Raw genomic sequence first — 23793 nt, forward strand, 5'->3', positions numbered from 1 at the left:
AAGTAAGGCCAGTGAGAGAAACATAGTTTAGCTCAGATCAGAGCCATCTCTGCCCCTGTCCAACTGTGTTGTGAAGCCAACCTATCATAGAACAGGACAGTAGAATCCTGACCCTAGGGCCAAGGACCAGGGAAAGAAACATAGCTTGTGTTTGGGACTGGAGCAAGAGAAATGAACACTTTATCCCCAAACCCAGAACCCAGAAAATATGTATCTGAAACTAGTACCAAAATAACACTCTTGGCCCCTAGAATCAGAGTCAGTGAAAGAAATGTGCCCTGGCCTTAGAGGTAGTGTCCAAAAGTCAAGAAAGGCCAGTGAAAGCAACACAGTTTGGCCCTGAAATCAGGGCCATCTCTGCCCCTTGCTCACAAAACTGGCCAATCCCTGGGCAGAAAAAAAATCACAGTTGACTCTGCCCCATAGACACCCTATATAAACTGCCCTGCCTGGTCAGTTGTGAGCTGTTCTCTCCACCCTGGTAGAGGCAGCTACTCTCCTGGACTCCTCCTTCCCAAATAAATCTCTTTCTCAGAAGAGTTTTGGGTGAAGACCTTCATTCACTGGTACACAGAAGAACCTTGCTGGGACGTCCCATAGTGGATTGAGCAAGGGGAAGCTGAACAGAAAAACCTTCTAAGATGTCCCATAGTGGACTGAGCAAGAGCGAGCTGGTAACACTGAGCCAGAGATCGCAGCTCTCCAGGAGAGAATCCTATACACACAAGAATGTAGTCAAGCATGGCTTCTTGATAGTGACTTTTTCTCCAATGGGCTGTTTGCTGGCAGTGAGCATATGCATGGCTCCTTTATGAGGTGGCTTTCAGGCTTAGTGCTAGCAGCAAACATGGGCGATATCTCTTTTAAGATACCCCACTACCAAACACTTATATGGTGCTTATGAGCAACTGGCATCATGCTACTCTATGGCAGCATGAACCTAGAGACTTCCCAGAGATCAGGAAGTAAACATCGTTCCCAATGCTGATGGTAAACTTGCCTCTGCCATGAGACTAGACTCTCAGGGAACCAAGGGAGAGGAGCTGGCACCAGCATTCTGTGATCTAAGTTACATAGCAATTTTTTGGTTCATGCACACAGAAAAGGTTATTGATGTGCAGTAAGGACAGATTTTTTAAAAAGAGCCTCTAAACAGGTCACAGTGTCTTTAATATGAATAGGCTTGGGAGAGAGAAAAAAGAATATATATAGCCCCAGATTAAAAAATATAGTTTTAAAATAAAGTAAATTCCTTAAATAATAAGCCACATAAATATGGAAAACACACAAGGAGTCTAGATACTATATGTTACTGTGTTGTCTTTAAATTTTTTGTATACTCATCAACAAATAAGAACTGCAAAGAAACATTTGATTATGAAAGCTGCTAGATTAAACCAAGCTTATATTTTGAAAATATCTTGACATCAAAATTTAAGTCAAAAGATATGATACTTTGGGAAAGAGATTCTGCTTTTATTCCACAGGAAATGAGAGGCTCTGGATTCATTCGGGGTTAAGAAAAATCAGGTTTGAATGAGGAAGACCCCCTGAAAAATCTCCAATGGGAAAGGGTTACGCAGCTGATGCAATGTTTGAGAGTGCATCTGTTGCAGTTCCTTCTGAGTTCTGCACCAGAACAACTTCAGGGCTGCTGGCTGAGATAATCCAGCCTCACAGAATACTTCAGTCAGGACTTGACCATAATCCTAAATTTTCTCAGGATCCCCAAAACATTACCAGGACACAAAATCAACCAGAAATAATTCCCAAAAACACATTATGATTGTCATTATTTGGAGGGTTGGCTACAAGTTGTTATACATAATGGTCAGAAAAAAATGCTAAACAGTGAGATTAGATTCAGGAATCTTGTTCTGAAAAGAAAAGGCGGGATACAGAAATGATAGGAAAAAATGGTAGACTATTGAATCTACTTTAATCCACAAACAAAGTACTAATCTTATCTATAGTACATTGATATGGATTTTGGTTTATTGATACAAATTTAAAGTTAATTTTGTTATAGTGTATATATTTCTACTCTTGTTTCTGGTAATATGATTATGCAGCTAATTTTAAAATGTAATATATAGTTAAGAAACACAGATTAATAGTCATCTATAATAGCAAACATATAGAGGTGTTAGTTGAGTCTTCTAGGTATACATAGGTATATTTCAGATATATAGGCAATCTTGAAACACTTCAAAGACCTACAGAATACAGCATTTGAAATGTTTTAAGAACATAGACTTTTCTTGACAGTGAGACATGTCTGCTCCTGGCATCACCAACTACTTCAAAGAGAATGATGGGCATCAAAGAAATTCAATATGGAGTTGGTTTTCATTATGGCAAAAGCTAGCAACATAGGTAAAGTAATTGCCCTTGCCTCAATTACTGACAGTTACTGTCTAGACTGGACCAGCAGGATGCAAGAAAGGTAACTGCTGGACTTTGCCATGATAGTGTAGGACAGTCCTTCAATATTCTCTGCTTAACAGGAAAGTCTGTCAGATATGCTTGGCCTATAGGCCAGAGTTGGATGCCCCAGTGTTACAGATGAACTTTGGGTGACTGTCCAGGCAACCTGATGTCCCTGCCATTAGGTAACTTTTCACCCTTCTGGAGTCTTTGATGGAGCTGAAGATTAAATAGTTATAGTTATAGTTTTCCTTAGTTATAATAGAAAGTAAATTAGATACAAAATTTAGACAAACCAAGATAAGATAGATAATTAAGTATTTTCTCCACTTTTGCAAATATAAATGGATCAGATACTGTTACTGTAATTCTTACATAATAACTGTTTTAGTTGTTCAGAGATTTACTATATTAAGGATAAAGCCTTCCTTTTTAATTAGACAAAATGGAAAAAATTGTCTGTCACAATCCTTTCTACACTATGAATATGTATTACTCATATTGGTTGATAAAATGCTGACTGGCTGGTAGCTGGGCAGGAAGTTAGGCAGTAAAACCAAATTGAGAATGATGGGAAGGAAGAACAGATTCAGGAGAGATGCCACCCAGCTGATCAGGAAGAAAGACATGTTAGAGGACATATAAAGCCATGAGACACCTGACAATACATATATTAACAGAAATGGGTAATCTAAAAGTATGAATTAGATTGTAACAAGCCTGAGCTATCAGCCAAGCATTTATAGTTCACATACAGTCTCTGAGTTGGTTATTTGGGACCAGATGGTTGGGACAGGAAACTTCCAATTACATAGTCCTACCTGCAAGATACACTAAGGCAATGATGCCACAAAACTCACGAGAGTTACCAACCAATAACAGATTTTACTTAAGGTCTACTCTATGGGATGGAACACATAGCTGACACTGTTTTGGTGACCAGAGACTAGACAGCCTAGGGACCTAAGGTAAAACCAAATAATACTGGTCTGAAAAATTAGTGAAAAAAAATGATTCCAGATGATATTCTGCTATACTCAGATTGGCACCTTGTACAGTCATCATCAGAAATTTTCTCCCAAAGCAGCTGAGAAGAAATATAGAGATCCACAGACAGAGAATACACAGAGTTTGAGATACTTTTGAACAATCAGCCCTAAATGGTATGTCTCCACCAAATCTCTCACTTTAGAACTCAGATAACTCTTCAGAGGAAGAGAAAGAGTGTTAGAGACAGAGAAGAGGGAGAACACTAAGAAAACATGACCATCCACATCAACATAAGAAAAGCTCATATGAACCCACAGACTGGAGCAGCATGCATAGTGCCACACCAGTCTGCACCAATCTTATGCTAATATGTTAGAGTCTAGAGTTTAGTGATTTTGTGGTCTTCCTGGATGTTCAAACATGTGGGTCTCTGTTTGTGCCTTCTCTTGTGCTGTTTTCCTTCTGTTGGTTTGTCTTGTCCAACTTTGAGGGAATAATATTATTTTATCATATTGTACTTCATTTTGTTATATTTTTAAAAAATTAATGCATGAAAAATCTAGCCACTAGGGTAAAGGTTAACAACTGAACTGTCATTTATACCTGTTAGAAAAGGAAAAATCCACTGTCTCCAATGAAGTGACACTGGATATATCAACCACTGCAGGAAAGTCTTCATGTGCAGGAGTAGTTGACCAACATGTAATAGAATCCACAGTTTTGTTTTGTGTTTGTGTTTGTTTTGTGCGTGTGTGTATGTGTTTTTATTTGGTTGCAGTTCAGTGGGGTTTTTTTCTTTTTGGTTATTGTTATCTTTTGTTTTCTTTCAGGGGGAATTTTGTTTTATTTGGATTTTGTTTTTTTTTTTCAGAAAGAATTTAAGGTTGTGTGAGTAAGGAGGAGAAGAAAACTTGGAAGAAATTGTGGGAGAGAAAGGATATGATCAAAATATATTTAAATTTAAAAATTGTTTTAAGTAATAAAATTCTCATAAGAGAAATAAAAATGAAAACAAAAAAATTACTGCTATCAGTAACCGTCATCATCACCAGAGTCTACTTCTGAAAGGTACACAGTGGCTTCTTTTCCTCCTTAACTAAATTTTTGAACTATTCTAAGGATGGGCAAGTGTTTTCTCTGATAGACTTCACAATTCTTTTCTTGTTCAGTAAAAAAGTACAATCGATACTTTTACCTGTGATATATAAATGATGATTAGCTTTCACTGATAACTTCCAAACTGCTTAAACTTTTGAGTTGGTGATCAAATGTGAATATTTTTGTGTTTATATTTTTGGTGTCATTATTATGTGTCCATCAGTAGAGGGAGAATTTTTTAACTAAATGAAAATAAAATACACAAATGAACTTAAAATTATTTTTAATTAATGATCTTTTGAATCAATGTCTTTTTGGGCCAAGGTTGACCTCAAACCTACCATACAAACAAGAATAACCTAGAACCCCTGATTGTCATGTCATGATTCAGGATTTTAAATTCTCTCTCTCTCTCCCAGTGCTAGTTTTAGTCATGTGATGCCTTGCCAAGATATATTTTATTAATTTTTAAAATAAGAGATATTTTAGACACATACACAGTACTTCAACATGTTGCTGTCTGTGGGGCATTTCAATGAAATGAAAGCTGCAATGATCTGCTAAGGATATGGCCCAATAGTTTATTTAGACATATGTCATTACTAAATGTTGAAATATTTCAGATATTCTCTACTAAGAGTTTTGAAATCTCCAGTATATTCTAGCCCACCAGGCAGAAACCTCTGTACTGCAGAACACAGAACACAATCATCCCTGACTGGCTGCATCCTCTGCATGCCTAGTCAGGTGTATCACTCATGCTTTTCATATGACTTCAGCTCTTGTGCTCTCCCAGGATTCACAGATGGATTTCCTGCCTTTGTCTCTCTTCTTGCCTTCAAGGGTGGTTGACTTACAGTTGGAAACAACAGTGGAATGACACTGCTTTACCCATTCCCCACTGACCACTGGGTTATTAGGTGTATGGAATGTGTTGCATAGACAGGATTAAAAACCCTATAACACAAGTGTGAGCTACCCCACCCTACCCCAGGGTGGAGTAGGGTAAAAACGTTGTGAATGATGGACAGGAGACTGGAGAGAAAATATCAGATGCAGCTCAATAAAGGACATAGAGCATAATCTCACTTTTACTGACTCTTCATTGACCTAACACTAACATGGGGATACGGAAGAATATGAGGTGCTGCATGGGGAAATTTTGTGAGAGACTTTGTGATTGCTGTAACATATACCTTTTTCATGTCTTCATAGCTCAGTAGCAGGAAGTTGTCGCTTTCTCTCATGGATAGCCAGGCACGGGTGTGCTCAAACCATGATCCAAATATCACTGCATTAAGGGAAGAGGAAAGCACTGATTATAAAGAAAGAAAGTGAGGTCTTCCTGATATTTTCTGGAAATGGCAGACAGCTTTACTAAGAAAAATCAAACCAGTATTTATACTATACAATGTGACATTTAACACATACACACAGATATTGAGCTGATTAAATCAAGTTCATTAGTAAATTCTTCATCTCACAGATTTACCCTTGATGCCTCATGGAAACATCCTCCTCTTGGGCTTTAGTGATGGATGCATGTTTGGGAGAAAAGCAATCATACCAATACAGTAAGCCAGAATGGTCTTGGCATGGCCATGGTTGGACTATCATGTCTTAAGAACTGTCTTAATCCTTTCTAAGGGAGATCTCCTCACCCTGGCATCTACTTCTAAGCTTCTACCACTTCTCAATAGTGATTCTCAATACCCTAGCCTCCTAAACACAGACTACAAGAGACCTTCCAGGCATAAAATTATACCTTCACCCCTGTGGGATGACTCATTCCTAATAAGCTTGAGAGCCAGCTGGCCCAGATCAGTTAAAAAAAAAAAGATGCTTTCTGAGAACCAACCTGAGTCTGGCTAAGGGCCTTAGCAACAGCAGCTGAGACATGATCTGGAGATGATCTGGACCAATGAGAGGCAACCATGTCACACCAGCAGATGCATATTCTTAAGACCTTCTCCCAGGGTGGGGTGGAGGGTATGGAAGACTTGCCTCTTCCTGAATAAACCAGGCTTGTTTCAACATTCTCCCAGAGTCTGTGTCATTGACTCTGTGTCTACTTGGCTCCTCCCCCAGAGGGAGAAACAGCGCAGGACCCTGATACACACCCCAAAGCTTCATTTACATTCCTAGGGCTATTGTGATGTTTTCTCAACAGTCTTCACTGTTCCTGGTTTAGGCCTTTCTCTATATTTCTCAGCTTCCATTGCACATTTGCCTTGCTCACCATTATCTGATGAACTAAATAAATCAAGTCAGGAGTAAAGTTAAGAGTGCCGTAGGATACATGAATTCAAGGAATCTAAAATTTGATTGAAAGCTGGGGGTAAATGATCTACAGAGAAGTAGTAGAGAGAAATAAGCTGCACAGTACATGACAGAATTAAGCCATTTAACGAGATTGAAAGCTGGGCTCAGGTGATGGTTCAGTGGAAAGCATTTGCCTTGCATGTGTGAGGACCTGAGTTTGAATCCTCAGGAAGCACTCAAAGATGGTGATGCAGTAAATATGTTACCCTAGTGCTCCTTCTATGACATGGGAGGTGGAGACAGGAGAATGTTCAGAAGCTTGGGACCAGCTAATCTGGCACACACAGTGATGAACAAGAAGAAAGAGACTCTGCCTCAAACAAGGGAGAAATTAAGGCTCGATGCCTGATGTCATTGCTTGTCTTCCACACTCAAGCTTTGGCACAAGGACAGCCACATTCACACATTTGTAACCACACCATTATAAACACACATAGCTATTCACATTCAAAGAAAAGCTAAAAGCCAAGCCAAATGTGGCATACATGTGCATTACTAAAACTCGGGAGGTCAAGACAAGAGAAGACCAGAGGTTCAATGTTCAAGTACATAGAGAATTTGTGGCCAATCTGGGATATAATACATCCTGTCTGAAAACAAACAAAAAGCCAAAAGCATTTTAGGGAGAGCACCAAAAATAAGCTAATGACATATATGTAGCTGATAAATAACAGTGGTTCTGCCTTGGAAGTCATTTTAAAACATAAGTGTTTATTTGGAAGCATGTATTAAAAAGAATATCTCAACAAGGCTGCCTCCATCTTGCTATGCAGACAAGGGTGTTCTTGAACTGTTGATTCACTTGAATCCATCCTATGAATGTTGTGATTGCAGGCTTGCACCATACTAATCAGCCTGGCTATTTATATTTTGTTACATTTTAATTGATGTGTATCAAGTTAAGAGACCTAGTGGCTGCATCCAAAAACAAACAACCACAAGATCTGAGTGTTAGTGGGGAGTAATGTTCAATTATCAGGCAAGTAAGCACCTATATCTTGGTCCTAGGAAAACAAAAAGATTCAAAGACAGAGATGGGAAGAATGGCACTTTGTATGACATTGAGAAGAATGATTCTTATCAATACAACAAGCAGTTGAGTGAAACCAAATGAATGAATCAAGGTTGTATGGCATCATTAATAATCACAATTAAAAGAATGAAGGGAATAAGTCATCAAGTAGAGAGTGAGAGGTGGGGAAAGGGTAGAGGGAGTGGGAAAGGGAGAAAGAGACAGAGGGAGAGAACGAGAGAGAGACAGGGAGACAGAGACAGAGAGTTATACATGAGCGTTCAGAGAATGTGCAATGCCCTAGAAACTTGTAGTTAAAGAAATAATTTTTGAAAGATTTATTTTAATTTTTTCTTTTTGTATATGTTTGTGTGTTTTCATATGAGTGTGAGTCTGTGTATTTGTGTGTCTGCAAAGATGAGAAGAGTGCCAGTTCCCCTGAAGCTGAAGCTATAGAAAATTGTGAGCCACTTGATGTGGGTAGTGGGAAACACACTCCCCTCCCCTAAAAAGCTCCAAGTTCTTTTGAGCACCAAAGCATCTCTTCAGACCCTAATGACATAATTTTGAAAAGTAAGTTATGAAAACAACTTTATTGCACAAGGAAGAGTAGAAATTAGCAAGAGTAATCTACACAACTAGTAAATAGTAAATGAAATAAATAGAGATACAAAAAGTAATGGTGGCATTGTGAAATAATAATGGGTAAACCAAGTGCTTATCATATAAACCTGATGACCAAATTGTCTCTGTAACCCACATAAATCAGAAGTACAACTGACTCCACAAAGTTGTTCTCAGGTTCTCAAAAATGTTCTGCCCACACAGACACTCATGCACACATACACACAAGATCACAATAAATAAGATATTTTTAAAGGAAAAAAAATCACAGTGTGAAGGTAAGGTGGAGGACTTAGGAAAATCCAATAAGAACAAAGATAACATAATAATAAGATAGGAGTGGGAATTCCAAGATATATTAGGACACAAAGAACATCTGAGCAAATATGGGGAAACTGAAATATTTCTTTATATTCTGTCCAACACCAATAAAATGACTATAAATAAATAAGAGAAACTGTAAAAGTAAAGAAACTCATGGAGATTAAACAACTCACGACATAATCATGAATGGTTTCTTAAAGAATCCAAGAGTAGAAAGACTCCTTCAATAAAATGAAAATTAAACACAACATTTTTTAATCTGTGAGATGCAATGTAAACAGTCCTAACAGAGATGTTTAAAGGTCAGTGTTCCTGTAATAAGAAATCAAAGAAATTTCTAAAAATTTAGTTAATGGTTCACCTTAGGACTGTAAAAAAGGAACAAGCCAAACACCAAAATCATTAGCTGGAAAGAAAACACTGACATTAATGCAATCAGTGAAACAAAAACAGCTCAACAACAAAACAAACTACATAGTCAATGAAATAGATTTGGTTCTTTCACAATATAAACAATATTGACAAACTCTAGATAAACTAACCAAAAGGAAGAATGAATGCCAAAGCTAATACAATAAGACATGAAAATGGAGTCATTATGACAAGCTCCAGTGAAATTCAGAAAATTATTAGGGTTTACCTTAAGAGCATTCCACTAAACTGGAAAATCTAAAACATATGGATGAATTTCTACATAGATTAAAAACTACCAAAAATAAACTAAGATGACATTTTGAACAATTAAACAAGTAGGGATGGGGAGAAGGCTGAGCAGTTAAAAGCATTCACTGTCCTTTTAGAGAACCAGGACTCAATTTCTACTACCCACAATGCCTTCTTTCTGCCCCTCTGGGCCCCAGACACATATTCAACAAACACATACATGCAAGAAAAACACTTCTATAAATAAAATGACATGAATGGTGTGGAATATTGTCTTCTAGACATGACAAGGCCACAGCACATTTTAACTCTTAGTAGCTGGGATTACTGCACAAGACCTGCACAAGATTGGGCCCTAAAATACTCTATCAAGGAGAGAAAAGGTGCTAACAAGTAACCACAACTTTCCTGTGGCTTTATGAGCAGTCAAATGTAGTTAGGGTAGGGCTCATGAGACACCCCCCTCCTTCCAGGGTCTATAGGCAGTTAGTGGTTGCTAGTGGAAGAAGAGGCATTTTTTTTCAGTATAGGAGCTACTGGTGAGATACCCATGTTCCTGTAAATGACTCCTTCCCTGTGCTCCAGTAAGCGACCCCAATGTAACTCACTGGGTCACAAACACACACACACACACACACACACACACACACACACACACACACACATACGCAGAAGAGGGACATGGAAGTAGAAAGCAGAGTTACTTGGGAAGAGGAAAAAGATCAGGAAGAGTGGGAACAGGACAAGAGAGGTTAGTGGGCCATTAATTTGATCAAAAATGCCTGCATATATGTATGAAAATGTCATAATAATTATATATAATTATTGTAAGTCAATAAAAGTTAAACTATTTACAAAGTGTTAAGAATCTATGCCTATGAAAATACTTTTAAGACAATAAAGAAAATAGGGTTTATAATATTTGGAAGGATGCATCTTAACAAAATGGTGGACAGTCAGGACAATGTATGGGAAGCCAATGAAAAAAAGACTAAGAGAATCCACAAATGGTGTGGTAGGAAGACCAATATTTTTGTTAGTTTTCTGTTGCTGTGATAAAACATCATGAACAAAGGCAACTTAAGTAAGCAGAGAGAACTTAATTTTGGCTTATTATCCCAGATGGATATGAATAAATGATGGGAGAAAGGAGGCAATGGCAATAAGTTTCAAGCAGGGCTATAGCAGCAGGAAGCTGAGAGATCATCTCAACTACAAGCTGGAAGCAGAGACAAGGAACTAGCAGTGACTTAAGAACTTCACCTTTTGATGTGGATCTAGGGGAACACTCCTCCACTGATAGTGGTAGTCCATACTTGTACAGCCACTTTGGAAATCAATATGGAGGTTTCTCAGAAAACTGAAAATAAATCTACCTCAAGACCCAGCAATATCACTCTTGGGCATATACCCAAAGGATGCTCAATCTTTCCATGAGAACAGTTGTTCAACTATGTTCCTGACAGGGTCATTCACAATAGCCAGAACATGGAAACAACCTAGGGGCTCCACAGCCACACAATGGACAAAGAAAATGAGGTACATTTCCACAATGGAGTATTACTCAGCTGTTAAAATCAGTTACATTAGGAAATTTGAGGGAACTGGAGGAACCAGAAAAAATCATCCTGAGTAGGTATCCCAGACACAGAAAGACAAACTTGGTATGTACTCACTCAAGAGTGGATATTAGGGGAGGGATTCAAGATGGCGGAGACAAGCAGACACAGGTAGGCCTGTGGCAGCAGCCCGCGGAGGTTGACGGGCCCGGCGGCAGCGGCCAACAGGGACATTTAGACCCGGTGGCAGCTGGCGGAGACATTCAGGCCCAGCGGTGGCCCACAGAGGTGGACAGGCCCTGCAGCGAAGATAAGCAGATGGAGGTGGACGGGCCCGGCAGCAGCGGACGACAGAGACATTCAGGCCCACAAAAGTAGACCGGCCACGCGGCGGAGACAGGCGGACACAGGCGGACGCAGGTCGGTGACCTGCGGAGGTGGACGGGCCCGGTGGCAGCGGCCGACAGGGACATACAGGCCCAGTGGCAACCGGCAGAGACATACAGGCCGGGTGACAGCCTGCAGAGGTGGATGGGCCCGGCAGCAGTGACAAGCAGAGGTAGGTAGGCCCGCGGTGGCAGCCGGCAGAGACATACAGGCCCGTTGGCGGCCCGCAGAGGCAGACAGACCCAGCGGCGGTTGACAGGAACATACAGGCCCAGCGGAGACAAGTGGACGCGGGTGGGCCTGTGGCAGCGGGCCACAGGGGTGGACAGGCCCCGGGACGGAGAGGGGTGGACGCAGTTTGGAACGGGGATGCCCCTAGCCCCAACACCTGGGGAAGAAGCTATCATCGTGTGGGTTGGAACCAGAACGAATCTGAACACTCCGTCTGAGGACAACCCAGGGCCCAGCTGCTGATCCTGTGAAACCCAACAATTTGGAGGTGTTTTTGAGACTACCCTGCTCAGCTGAAACCCATCTGGGAGAGGATTCAGATGCCTACAGTTTGAAGTCTGAAGAAACAAGATCAGCTGAGGAGTTGACAAATGAACAAAATGTGACCTGGGAATACAGAAGAAGGCACTACCCAGCCACTAAACCAGATCACCAGAATCATAAGTATATAATTCACCAACTGAAATCAGCTGTCCCTGAAGAAACAGCCCAATAGCACCAATTTAACCAAGAACCCCTACTAAACCAAGACTAAAAATTAGAACAAGAGAGGCACTCTCAGACACAGACACCACCTGCACCACACAGAGGAAAAGATGAGTAGATGCCAGCGCAAAAATACAGGCAACAACATAAAGACCTATATGGCAACATCAGAACCTAGTGATTCTACACCTGCAAGACCTAAACATACCATGACAGAAGAAACAGAAGAAATCAACCCTAAAAATGACTTTAAGAAGATGATAGAGGCCCTTAAAGAAGAAATAAAACATTCCCTCAATGAGGAAATAAAAACTTTCCTTAAAGAGGAAATGAAAAACTACCTTAAAGAGGAAATAAAAACCTTCCTTAAAGAGGAAATGAAAACTCTCTTAAAGAGGAAATAAAAACTTTCCTTAAAGAGGAAATGAAAAACCCCATTAAAGAGGAAATAAAAAACTCCCTTAAAGAAATGGAAGAAAAAAACAACAAAAAATGGGAAGAAATCAAATCAAGCCAAGAAAAAGCAATTAAACAGATGAAAGAAACATTCCAAGATCTGAAAAATGAATTTGAGACAATAAAGAAAACACATGCTGAGGGAATGCTGGAAATAGAAATCCTGACAAAACGAACAGGAACTACAGAAACAAGCATAACCAACCGATTGCAAGAGATGGAACAGAGAATCTCTGACACTGAAGACACGATAGAGAAAATAGATTCATCAGTCAAAGATAACACTAAAGACAAAAAAGTCCTAACACAAAACGTCCAGGAAATTTGGGACACCATGAAAAGACCAAACTTAAGAATAATAGGGATAGAAGAAGGAGAAGAATATCAACTCAAAGGCACAGAAAATATATTCAACAAAATCATAGAAGAAAACTTTCCTAACCTAAAGAAAGAAATACCTATGAAGATACAAGAAGCTTACAGAACACCGAATAGGCTGGATCCAAAAAAAAGTCCCCTCGCCACATAATAATCAAAACACTAAACACACAGAACAAAGAAAAAATATTAAGAGCCGCAAAGGAAAAAGACCAAGTAACATATAAAGGTAAACCCATCAGAATAACACCAGACTACTCAATAGAGACTATGAAAGCTAGAAGATCATGGACAAATCTCATGCAGACACTAAGAGACCACAGATGCCAACCCAGACTATTATACCCAGCAAAACTCTTAATTACCATAGGCGGAGTAAACAAAATATTCCAGGATAAAACCAGATTTAATCAATACCTGTCTACAAACCCAGCCCTACAGAAAGCACTAGAAGGGAAAATTCAACCCAAAGAAGCTAAATACATCCATGAAAAATCAAGCAGTAGATAATCCCACACCAACATACACCACAGAAGGACAACACAACACAACCACAAAAAATAACAGGAATTAACAATCACTGGTCATTAATATCCATCAATATCAACAGTCTCAACTCACCTATAAAAAGACATAGGCTAACAGAATGGATAAGAAAACAGAACTCATCCATCTGCTGCATACAAGAAACACACCTTAACTTCAAAGATAGACACTCCCTCCGAGTAAAGGGCTGGGAAATGGCTTTCCAAGCAAATGGACCTAAGAAACAAGCTGGTGTAGCTATCCTAATATCTAGAGAAAAAGGATGTTTCAAAAGAGAAGAAGTCTTGTGGCAATGCCTCAGTGGTCCAGGTAACTACCAGAACTCGGAAATCCGCGACGGAGACTAAGGCAGCAGAGATCTAGAGTGGAGTGCTGAGTTCTGGCAAACAGCTGCATCTTTCTTCCAGTAAGTACCTGAACAGGGCTGATGTGAATTATGTGCAGTCCAGATATTAAGAATCATACTCTCTCAGGGATCTCCACAAACTAGTGGGTGTCCTCCCTCGCTGCCCCTGTGAGACAGTCTCTGTACGGGAGAGGCCTCACGTGACTTTGTCTCTGGTGTTCCTCTGGGGACACCTGTGTGAGAAACTGTATGCTCCAGAACCAGCTCTCATGTCCTTTGGCCAATGCCGGAGTGTGAAATAGTCCAACGTGGGAAACAAAAGATGACCCCAATCGGGAATCGTGACTTTTTTTTTTTTTTTTTTGGATGATGGTCATGTTCTGTTTTGAAATAACCTCTGTGTATTTCATTTATTTTCTTTTACCTGGCAATCTCTGAGCAGGCTTCAGATTTTGACAGTTGATGAAAGATACGACAAGCATTAATGTGTGGGTGAAAAGCTTGGTGAAATTCTGAGTGAAGTTTTAGTTAAAGTTGGTTGAACTTGGGATTGACTGGGAGGCCAAAGATTTAAAAAGCAGAAGATTCTCTCAAGACACAAGTTGTGTGATAATAGTGTGTTTTGTGTATGTGAATGAGAATTTGTAAATGTTGAATTCTAGGCTTCGACAATCATTGTCAGTGCAGATCAAGCTGCAAGTATTTATGTTTTAAAACTTAAATTATAAAGCTAGTTACGTCTTTCTAACAACTAGTTTTAATGTTTATGAGCATATTTTACCTACATTACCTTTTCAGGATGTTGAGAAAGATGCATCACAAGCACAGGCTGGAGGCTGGGGGCTAGATGGTTTTGAGGAAGAGGTCTTGGTGGACTTTCATAGAGCAAAGGGAAGCAATGCCTTCTGGGAAATGAGCTAAGTTTTAATCTAGTCTTTAAGATTAGAAGTCAAAAACAAAAATATTAAGGAAAGGAAAACCTAATTGATCTTTGAAGTATTGTTATGTGGAATTGAGTGGGACTTTTGAGACCTTTCTTCCAGAAAACAAGGACTTGGTTGTCAGGCCTATATTAGGCCTAAACCTTGGTGCCATCTAGTTGTACTTAAACCATTTCAATGGAAAGTGTCTTAGTGATTGGAACTTCTAGTGCAGTTTGGAGTTCTTCCATTTGAAAAATGTGATATTTGCATGGGATTTGTTTGAATCTTGTTTTCTAGTCCCTCCCCATCACCACCCTCATAGTCTGAAGGTAGATTTTTCTCTTGATAAAGGAACAAAAAAGGTGAACATCTTGTTTGTAAATAGGTATCTAGTAACTAGTGGTAAACTTGAAATAGTAGAATTCTTTAAAGCCTAATTCTAGGTAGCCTTAGGAAAATGTATCTTAATTATTTTTGAACCTGTATTCACCTTGTTTTTTCCAAATATCTTAAGTTATATTTTCTTTTTCAGAGCTGTTTCTTATTTGGGGCTACTTTTTTTTTTTTAAATTGAGGCGTAATTCATAAAAGGGTATATTGTTCTGATGAGACTTTTTACAACTGTGGCTGGATGTCTTTCGTTAGTCTTCCAAGAAGGGCTATTTTACTTTTTTAGAGTTACTTTTTAAAGTCATGAGGTCAACAACTTGGACTACTATGCATGTAAGTGCTAATGCAAATTAAAACCCAAGTTGACCTCCAGTAGCAGTTCATTCTATGTTGACAGTGAGAGAACACTTCGCCTGTTAGGATACTGTTACTCGTGGACTGAAATGCTGAAGAAACCCCTCCCCCTATTTTGTTTTTTGCAAAAATCAAGGTATATTCTTGGGTTTCCTGGTTGACCTCAACAGATAAACTGAGATGATAGTCTTAGTTCAGAAATGATCTGAATGTAGATTTACAGTCTATGTGTAGAGCTGGCTAAGTGAGATCGCTTTCACAGTTCTGCATGTATCCCATCAGCTCCCCATTAGTCACTGAACTCTTAAAACTGGTATTGTAACATTATCACAATGTTTTGCGCCAATTTTATAAATTTTACAGTGCAATATGTGTTCCTTTTCTGAGGCAAACCAAAGGTATATTTCTCAAAGTTCTGCTGCTATCAGCAGCGTTGATGGAGGATTTTTTATACATTTGTAATAGATAGAAATAAACCAGAAAAAAAGAAGAAAAAAAAAGGTGGAGGAAAAGGTGAACACTGCAAGAATACTCAAAAGGGCTGAGAGTTGCAAATGCCAAGAATGGCTTTGCATAGTAAATGGAATAGAACAGCTCTGAACTATAGCTTACTTTTCCTGGTTTGGTCTGACAGAATGATTGAATGCTTTTGTACAAAAATCAGAGCCTTAAAAACAAGGATTTGGTGAGATTGTAAAATGGTGTGCCACTTTGGCAAAACAGTTTGGTGGTTGGTCAAAATGCAAAACATTGTTACTCTGTTACTCAGCAATTCTACCCTTTCAAACTACCGAAAATGTGCACCTATGAAACATGTACATGAAAGTTTACAGCAGTGTGTTGCTAATAGTAAAAAAGTTAAAACAACTCAAATAGCTATCAAATACTGGAGAGAAATAAAATGTGGCTTATTCATACAATAGAATATTATTAAGACATAAAAATGAATGAGAAACTGACAGATTAAATGACTTTGGTGAACCTTCATAATTTCATTTGTAGATCTTTCCATTTCTAATTTATAAATACATTTGGGGTTATAAATTATAAATGTACTGCCTCCTGTCAACATTGTATACTTCTATTTGATGATTTCTGTGTCAAACATTATATGGAAATGTTTCCAAGTATTTTCTGTATTAACTGTGAATGAATAGAACAAAATAAATTGCCTGTGATAAAAAAAAAAGAGTGGATATTAGCTGTAAAGTAAAGGATAACCATGCTAGAATAAACAGCCCCATAGAGACTAGGTAACCAGGAGGGCCCAAAGGGAATGGTAATGCACAGATTTCCCTGGAAGGGAAAATAGAAGAGATCTCCTGGGTTGACTGGGATGGGAACATGATAGATTACGTTGGAGGCATAGTTGGAGTGGGAGAGTAATGAAAGAGACATCTTGAGGGCAGGCATTTGGGGTCAGGTAGAAACCTGGTAAGAGAAACTCCCATGAATCTACAAGGATGACTCAAGCTAAGAAAGACTATTAGCAATAGTGGATAGCAAGCCTGAACTGGCCATCTCCTGTAAGCAGGGTGGTAACTCACCACTTTGTAATCAGAGAGCCTTCATCCAATGACCTAAAGAAACAGAGAGACCCAGAGCCAAGCACTGGGCCTAGCTCAGGAAAGTCTATTGAAGAGACAGAGGAAGGACTGGATGAGCCAAGTAGGTCAAGGTCATCCCAAAGGTACCCATAGAAACAAATGACATAGGCTCATGGGAGCTCACAGACTCTGGACTGACATCTAAAGACCATGCATGGTCTGACCTAGGGCCTCTACACATGTATGGCAATTGTGTAGCTTGATCTGCTTGTGGGACTCCTAGTGATGAAAGCAGGGCCCATCCCTATTTCTTTGGCTAACTTTTAGGAACCTATTCCTCATAGCGGGTTGCCTTGTCCAGCCTTAATACAAGGAGAAGAGTTTAGCCCTACCTGAACTTAATACGCCATGCTTTGTTGACACCCATTCTGAGGCCTGCACCTTTCTGAACAGAAACAGAGGAGGAGTGGATTGGGGGTTGGGGGTGAAGAAGGATTGGAGGAAAGGAGGGAGGCTAAACTGGTCAGGATATAGAATAAATGAATAAATTTAATTTAAAAAAAAAAAGAATTTAAAACCTCTCAAAGCCCATACTCAGTGACATACCTCCTGCAATTGTGCCTCATAAATCTTCTGAAAGAGTACCAAGTGGGAAACACGTGTTCAAATGTCAAGGTCTAGTTGAGGCATTTCTCATTCAATACCACAAATTATAACACCTACCTTAGTACTGAAAAGACCAGATACTGCAAACGTTGCCAGGATAGCATGTTACAGGTCAAGCTGTAGTTGTGCCCTGTTATTCAGTGGTGTGTGAAAATGGGAAGACTTCAAAATTAGTTTCAAAATGGTGATGAGATTTAGAACCGCAGATTTGTTGAATATAAAGGGATAAGATGAAGCCAAGTGAAGACTATATACTAAAGAATATACTAAAGGCTAGGCACATAAGCAAGTTAGACAAAATACATGATCTTGTGGGTATGAGCCCCAGTATTAAATTGACAGAATATGGTAGTAGATGCTTTTAGTACTAGAATTCAAGAAGTGGATGCAGGAGGAGCAGAGCTTCAACATTGTCCCTGGCTATATAGAATTCAAGACCAACCTGAGCTATATCTCACCTTGTCATTAAAAATGTCTCTGAAGCTCACCAAAGCCTTATATTTAATAGGACACTCACCATTTCCTTTGAGGAACCATTCAAAATAAGTTCTCAGTGACTCTGAATTCTTAGCTAATTTTGTCTTTCTCCAGAAAAAATAACCAGACACAAGAACATCTCTGGGATTTCTGATTAAATAGATCACCTTAAACAGAAAAACATGTACATGAAGGTCAACATAGTCATTCCAAACCATTTAACTTCCACAATTTATATGAAATGTCAATCAAATCCCCATGAGGTTTCTAAAAACATTAATTATTTTTATTTGGACAAAATATTTACATAAGTACAAAATATCTATAGTGAGAATCCACTTTTATAATTTTATTTTATTTACAAACATGTAACAGTAAAATTACTCAGGCCACTAATACTTTAAAAAACAAAACAACAATAACAAAAATCCAAGACTGATTCTCTAGTTGTAAAGATCAATATCTTACTGTGTGAAAAACCATACATCCACTAAGAAAGAGCACCTCATATACTCATAGATGAGTACTGTGCTAAATCTATCTACAATATGAGAAACTAATTGTTTTCCACAACTGTAACTACCAAATATAACTTTCAAAAGAATCATGATGCAGAGTTCAAAGCCAGTGTGTCATTGCACAATAGTGAACACAAAGACCTACAGGCAACTCAGAAATGCAGAGAGTTGGAGAAATAGACTTTCCCTGGGAAAAGCATAACAATTGGTTATGCAATTCCAAATGCTCAACCCTGAAAACATACATACAAGTAACATTTTATAGACTGAGCAGGTTTCATTTAAATATTGAGAAATATGTAGATACATATACAGATATAACAATAATTAAAGAAAAAAGAGACCACAAATTTGAAAGAGAGAAAGAAGGAAAGCCTGGAGGGAAGAAGGGGGAATGATGTATGTAATCATATTATAATCACAGACAATGAAAGAAACAAATCAAAAATAAATAATTTTAATAAAAGGAAATTTATATTTTGTGCCAACACTCTTTGTGGCATTATTCTAGAATTCAACTCTTTAGGCGTCAATTTTCCCAGCTAAGTATGTGTCAAATCCGGATAATGCACATGCGTATAACTGAATGGTCACAAGTTCCTTATGATATTTCCAAGAGAGGAAATTTTTCTAAGTTTGTCTTTGCAGTTTAAGCATAAAATATTTTTAGGCTCCATGGTGCAGGGACTTCCAAAAAACTTTCTTACTAACAAGAAACTATGGTAGGTCAGAACCTGGATATTTCTGATCCCTTCTAGAGATCCTCAATCAGTGATATGTATGATTCCTGTGGCTAATCACATCAGTGGACACCTAGATAGAGCAACACACAGTGGGTACAGATGAGCCATGACTGCTGAACAATCTCCATGATTACAGCATTGATGCCTGGTCAGGCTCTTTCCTATGAGCAACTCTGTCTGGGGTGATTCACACACTGCTCATGGGATTTATGTAGAATCAAGATTAGCTAATTGAATTTGATGACAGCAAAACAGTAATATCCACTGTACACTAGATTGTGCCCTCTGCTTGACCTGTATGTGTAGTTCCTGAATGCTCTAGTTGATATTTCACTTTCTCTCATTTATCTGCCCAGGATCACTGTGTGGTACTTGACATTCTGGTACTCTGATGTAGTCTGAGGTGGAGACACATCTGCATCACTTAGTTAGTGCATGAGAATCTCATGTTTCCACCCACAACCTACACAATCCGAGTGCATTTCAGCCAGAGCTCCAGGGCCCATCAAGGTAGATGAAGTTCAAAAAAGCATTTGGTCAAAGATTTCTCAACCACTGGACACTGACCTTGGCCTTGGAACTGAAGAAAGACTTGGGGAAAAGATGGAAGGGAAGGTGGGAGCTGATGAGGCGTGGTCCTTCCTTATTGATTAATAGTGGATATGCTCCTTGACTCTCCAACCAGGGTGAGCGGTCCCAGATAGGCACAGATTGGATCCAATTGGGATCCCCCTTGGTCTGAATCAAGCAGACAATCTCAATCAGCCAGTTAGTTCCTGAAGAAGGAAAAGTAATGGTCATTCATTTCAACAGTACTTGTTAAAAAGCCTCAAGAAGAAAACTGTACACCTGTACAATTTACAGTGAAGCTGTTTCCAAGCACACAGACCTGTGGTGTTCATAATGTCCACATGCTCTAAGTACAAAGTTTATTCAGACAGCACATTGTCAATGCTTTGAAAGACCCTAACCCTTCAGGCTTACACCCCCCAAGCCCCAAGAGAATAAGGAACTAAAAAGAAAACTAGTTCCAAGGGCCACCTGACTCAGCCATTATTCAACCACCCCTGCCACAATGTAACAATGTAAAGAGATTTCTGTTAAGAGATGTGCTCAACTGTGGCTGGGATAGTTGCAAGTGTTCCAGGAAGGACCACTGTGACCTTTGTGTAAACTGCACTCCTGCCCTGATACCCCCCTTGAGGTTTCAGGAAGAATGTGCATGCAGACGTGACTGTACCCACTCTGTGATCACCCTGTGATCAGGCCATGAAATTGTATGGGAATTGTAATCTTATGGCTTTTGTGGGTTTTTCCTTTAAAAGTACCCATGTGATTGCAATAGAGGTGACTCTTGCTCTTTGGAGCGGAGCAGCCCGACTGTTCATCCGCATTAATTAACACCTCTTGCTGTTGCATCAACTGGATCGGAGTCTGGGTTCTTGGGGTACCCCCTCAAGAAGGTAGCACCCTGGGTCTGGGGTCTATCAACTTCACATGGAGAAACTGAGACTATACTCAATTAACTCTACCTGAAAGTCCCCTCAAGTCCTGGGCCATCATTATTCTACATTCTGGTGCTGTGAGTTCAACTTTCCCAAATACTTCACAGGGATGTAATTGTGGACTCTGTCCTTGAGACTAGCTCCTTTCTTTTAATACAAAGTAATTGAGATGAATCCATGCTGCAGTATGTGTATGAGTACTGGTTCTCTTTAGGTGAATAAATCCCCTTCTGTCTATTTTCCACACACACTTGTATTTATGTTTACATGTTCACTTGTCTTTGGGTATTTCTCTAGTTTTCTTCTCTGGGTCATTGTATGAATCTTCTTCATGGATTCAACTGCCCTTGGCTTTTCCATGTTCGTTCACTGTCAATGTAAGCAACCTATAACTTACCTGTGTTCAGTGCTTCTGCCACCCAGAAAACAACCCTCCCCAAAGCCCACGCTGCTTCTTTTTGGTTCCTTGAGTTTTGAGACTGTTTTCACTCCTTGGACAAGGTCCATGGTAATTCTTCTACCTGACATTGTCCTCTCCTCTACATATTCTTACATCCATGCCTTTATACCTTGTTGCTGTTTCTTCTGTTTATTTTCCTCATTTTTCCCTTCCACTCTCCTCCACACAGAGACAGAACAATGCCAGAGCCTTGGGATCTACTGACATTGCTCACATGGCCTAGATGAGCCTCTCCCCACACAGACCAGGCTGGTGTTCTTTCTCTGAGTGAAATGCACTCACAAACAGCAATCCATGCCCACAAAACATTTTAAACATCAGATATATAGAGCACGCTACTCATCACCCAAATGAATACACTTCAGGAGCATTCTCACTAACAGTTCTTACCTGATTTAGGGTAAGTCAGTATGACTGTGTCTTCATCTCTGATCACAAACTTATCACGAGATTTTTCAATTACTTCTTTTTCATACTCTACAGCAGGGAAAGGTATCCCTTCAAACCAAAGGTAGTCTGGCATGGCAAAGAGCTCTTTGTGGATGCTGTTAGGATTACAGTTTTAGCCACCTTTTCAGCTTCTCGCAAATGGTGAAAGGTATTATTTATAGTGCAGTCAAAGAAATTAGTAACACCCCACAGTTCATTGTGAAACTAACTACTGACGGGAAGAAATAATGTAACAACCAGTCAAAGGTTGTGGTGTTAAGCAATTGTGAACCCATTCAGAGATCATTTGCAGCATTTGTGAGCCTGAGTTCATGACCCCAAACCAGAAACTCAATAACAAGTACTGGGACATAGAAATGGAGCTTAATTTAAAATGATTTCTAATACAATTCAGTTTTCAGAATAGTTTCAAATGTGCAAAAAAAGTTACAGAGATCATACAAAATATTACCACATGCAATTCTTTTTTTAAAAAGTAGTGGTTGTTTTTGAGAAACTCAGTTCCTTAGCTGTACTCTATGGCTCTCACCAATACTCTCCCCCTCCAGTGCCTCACTCCCTTCCCATATTAATGATCTCTTCTTTACATTTCATTTTATGTATATGTATATTTATATGATCACATGTACATATAACCTACTGAGTCCAGTTAGTTCTGTTTGTATGTGAATGTATTCTGAGCTGAGCACTTGTGATTGGAAAACCAACATGGGATTTCCCTACTGAGGCAGCTGATTTTCTCTCTTTCAGCAGCTGTTGACCTGCTGTGTTCCCTCATCTAGAGGTAAGACCATGAAGAATTTCCCCTGTCCTTATTTCTATATCAACTGGTGTGATTATGATGGCACATTTCACTAAATACACTTTGAGAGTTCATAGGTGTGTTTTCCTGTCATGTCTAGGGTATATATACCATCAACAGAGATCCTTAGCCTCTGGGGGATTTCTGTCAATCTTCTGTGTGTTTCCCACGTCTTAGGCTGAATGGATTCATTGCAGATGTATCAGTTGTGCTTGGGCACCTCACAGTCAATATTCTCTATGGGGTCTTGCCCCACCAGGAACGTAGGTCACCTCTGAAGAGGTGGCCTGGAACCGAGGAAAGGTAAGTGCGCCCTGCTCGCCCGTTTCCCAGCCTTCCTCTTACATGGAGACGATCAGTAACAGCGGAGAATCAAGTCAAACAAGAACTCATTTATTATTGGGCAGTAAGCTTCTTTCACAGCAGAAAACCTCAGAACCCTAGGAGCAGGTGGAAGGAACCAACCAATCATTTGAAAGGTCACCCTATGCTCATTTCTTTGTTTACGAGCTGTTTATGCACTGACATCACCTCCTGATCTTTGTATCTAATCTCAGCATAAACAACTTGGGCTAACTTCCTCTCATGTCATCCTGTGTGCCCCACAGACTTCCCCTTTTTGTTTTTCAGTAAGCCCACCTTATTTTAAGGTTTAGGCTCAGGGCATGTCTTTACAAAGTTTACCTGTTTGGCACCCCCTCTTTTTTTCATGTTAAACCCAACATTTATTGAGAATACAGAAAATCAGTTGGCAGATCAGCCTACTGTCCCTGGGGAAGTTAGTTATGAAGCAAACACAATGTAAGTTTCTAGTCCAAACACTAGTTAAAATTTTTCAGAGATTTCTCTAAAAAGTCTCTTTTTAACAATGTCATGGGCAGGAGAAAAGGCTTTTATTACCAGAATTATTTACATGAACATCTACAGAGAGAAGAGTTAAGAAACCCATTAAAGGTACAAAGAGAGAGTCATCCTTCCCTACCCCTATGCCCAAATATGGCTGATAATTTCCAAAAGGAGGCTGCTCCAGTCACATTTAGGATTTACTAGAGTTAATCCATCTTTGAGTCCAATCTCATGGAGAATTGTCAGCCCCATGCCTTTGGAGA

The 23793-nt window shown here is 39.4% G+C and overlaps 1 protein-coding gene across 1 annotated transcript in view; it reads right to left on the bottom strand.

Moving 5' to 3' along the window:
- LOC102905980 (sulfotransferase 2A2-like) overlaps positions 1–22028 on the bottom strand; it is a 44057-nt gene extending 22029 nt beyond the window's left edge. The window contains exons 1-4 of the mRNA XM_076571993.1: positions 21823–22028; positions 20035–20243; positions 18247–18373; positions 5712–5806 (exon numbers count right to left, since the gene is read on the bottom strand). Coding sequence (XP_076428108.1) covers positions 5712–5806; positions 18247–18373; positions 20035–20243; positions 21823–21955 — 564 coding nt within the window. The 5' untranslated portion in view covers positions 21956–22028. The remainder of the gene's footprint in view (positions 1–5711; positions 5807–18246; positions 18374–20034; positions 20244–21822) is intronic.
- Positions 22029–23793: the final 1765 nt, after the last annotated feature.

Source organism: Peromyscus maniculatus, chromosome 1, assembly GCF_049852395.1.
Source record: "Peromyscus maniculatus bairdii isolate BWxNUB_F1_BW_parent chromosome 1, HU_Pman_BW_mat_3.1, whole genome shotgun sequence".
In the NCBI taxonomy this organism is placed as follows: domain Eukaryota; kingdom Metazoa; phylum Chordata; class Mammalia; order Rodentia; family Cricetidae; genus Peromyscus; species Peromyscus maniculatus.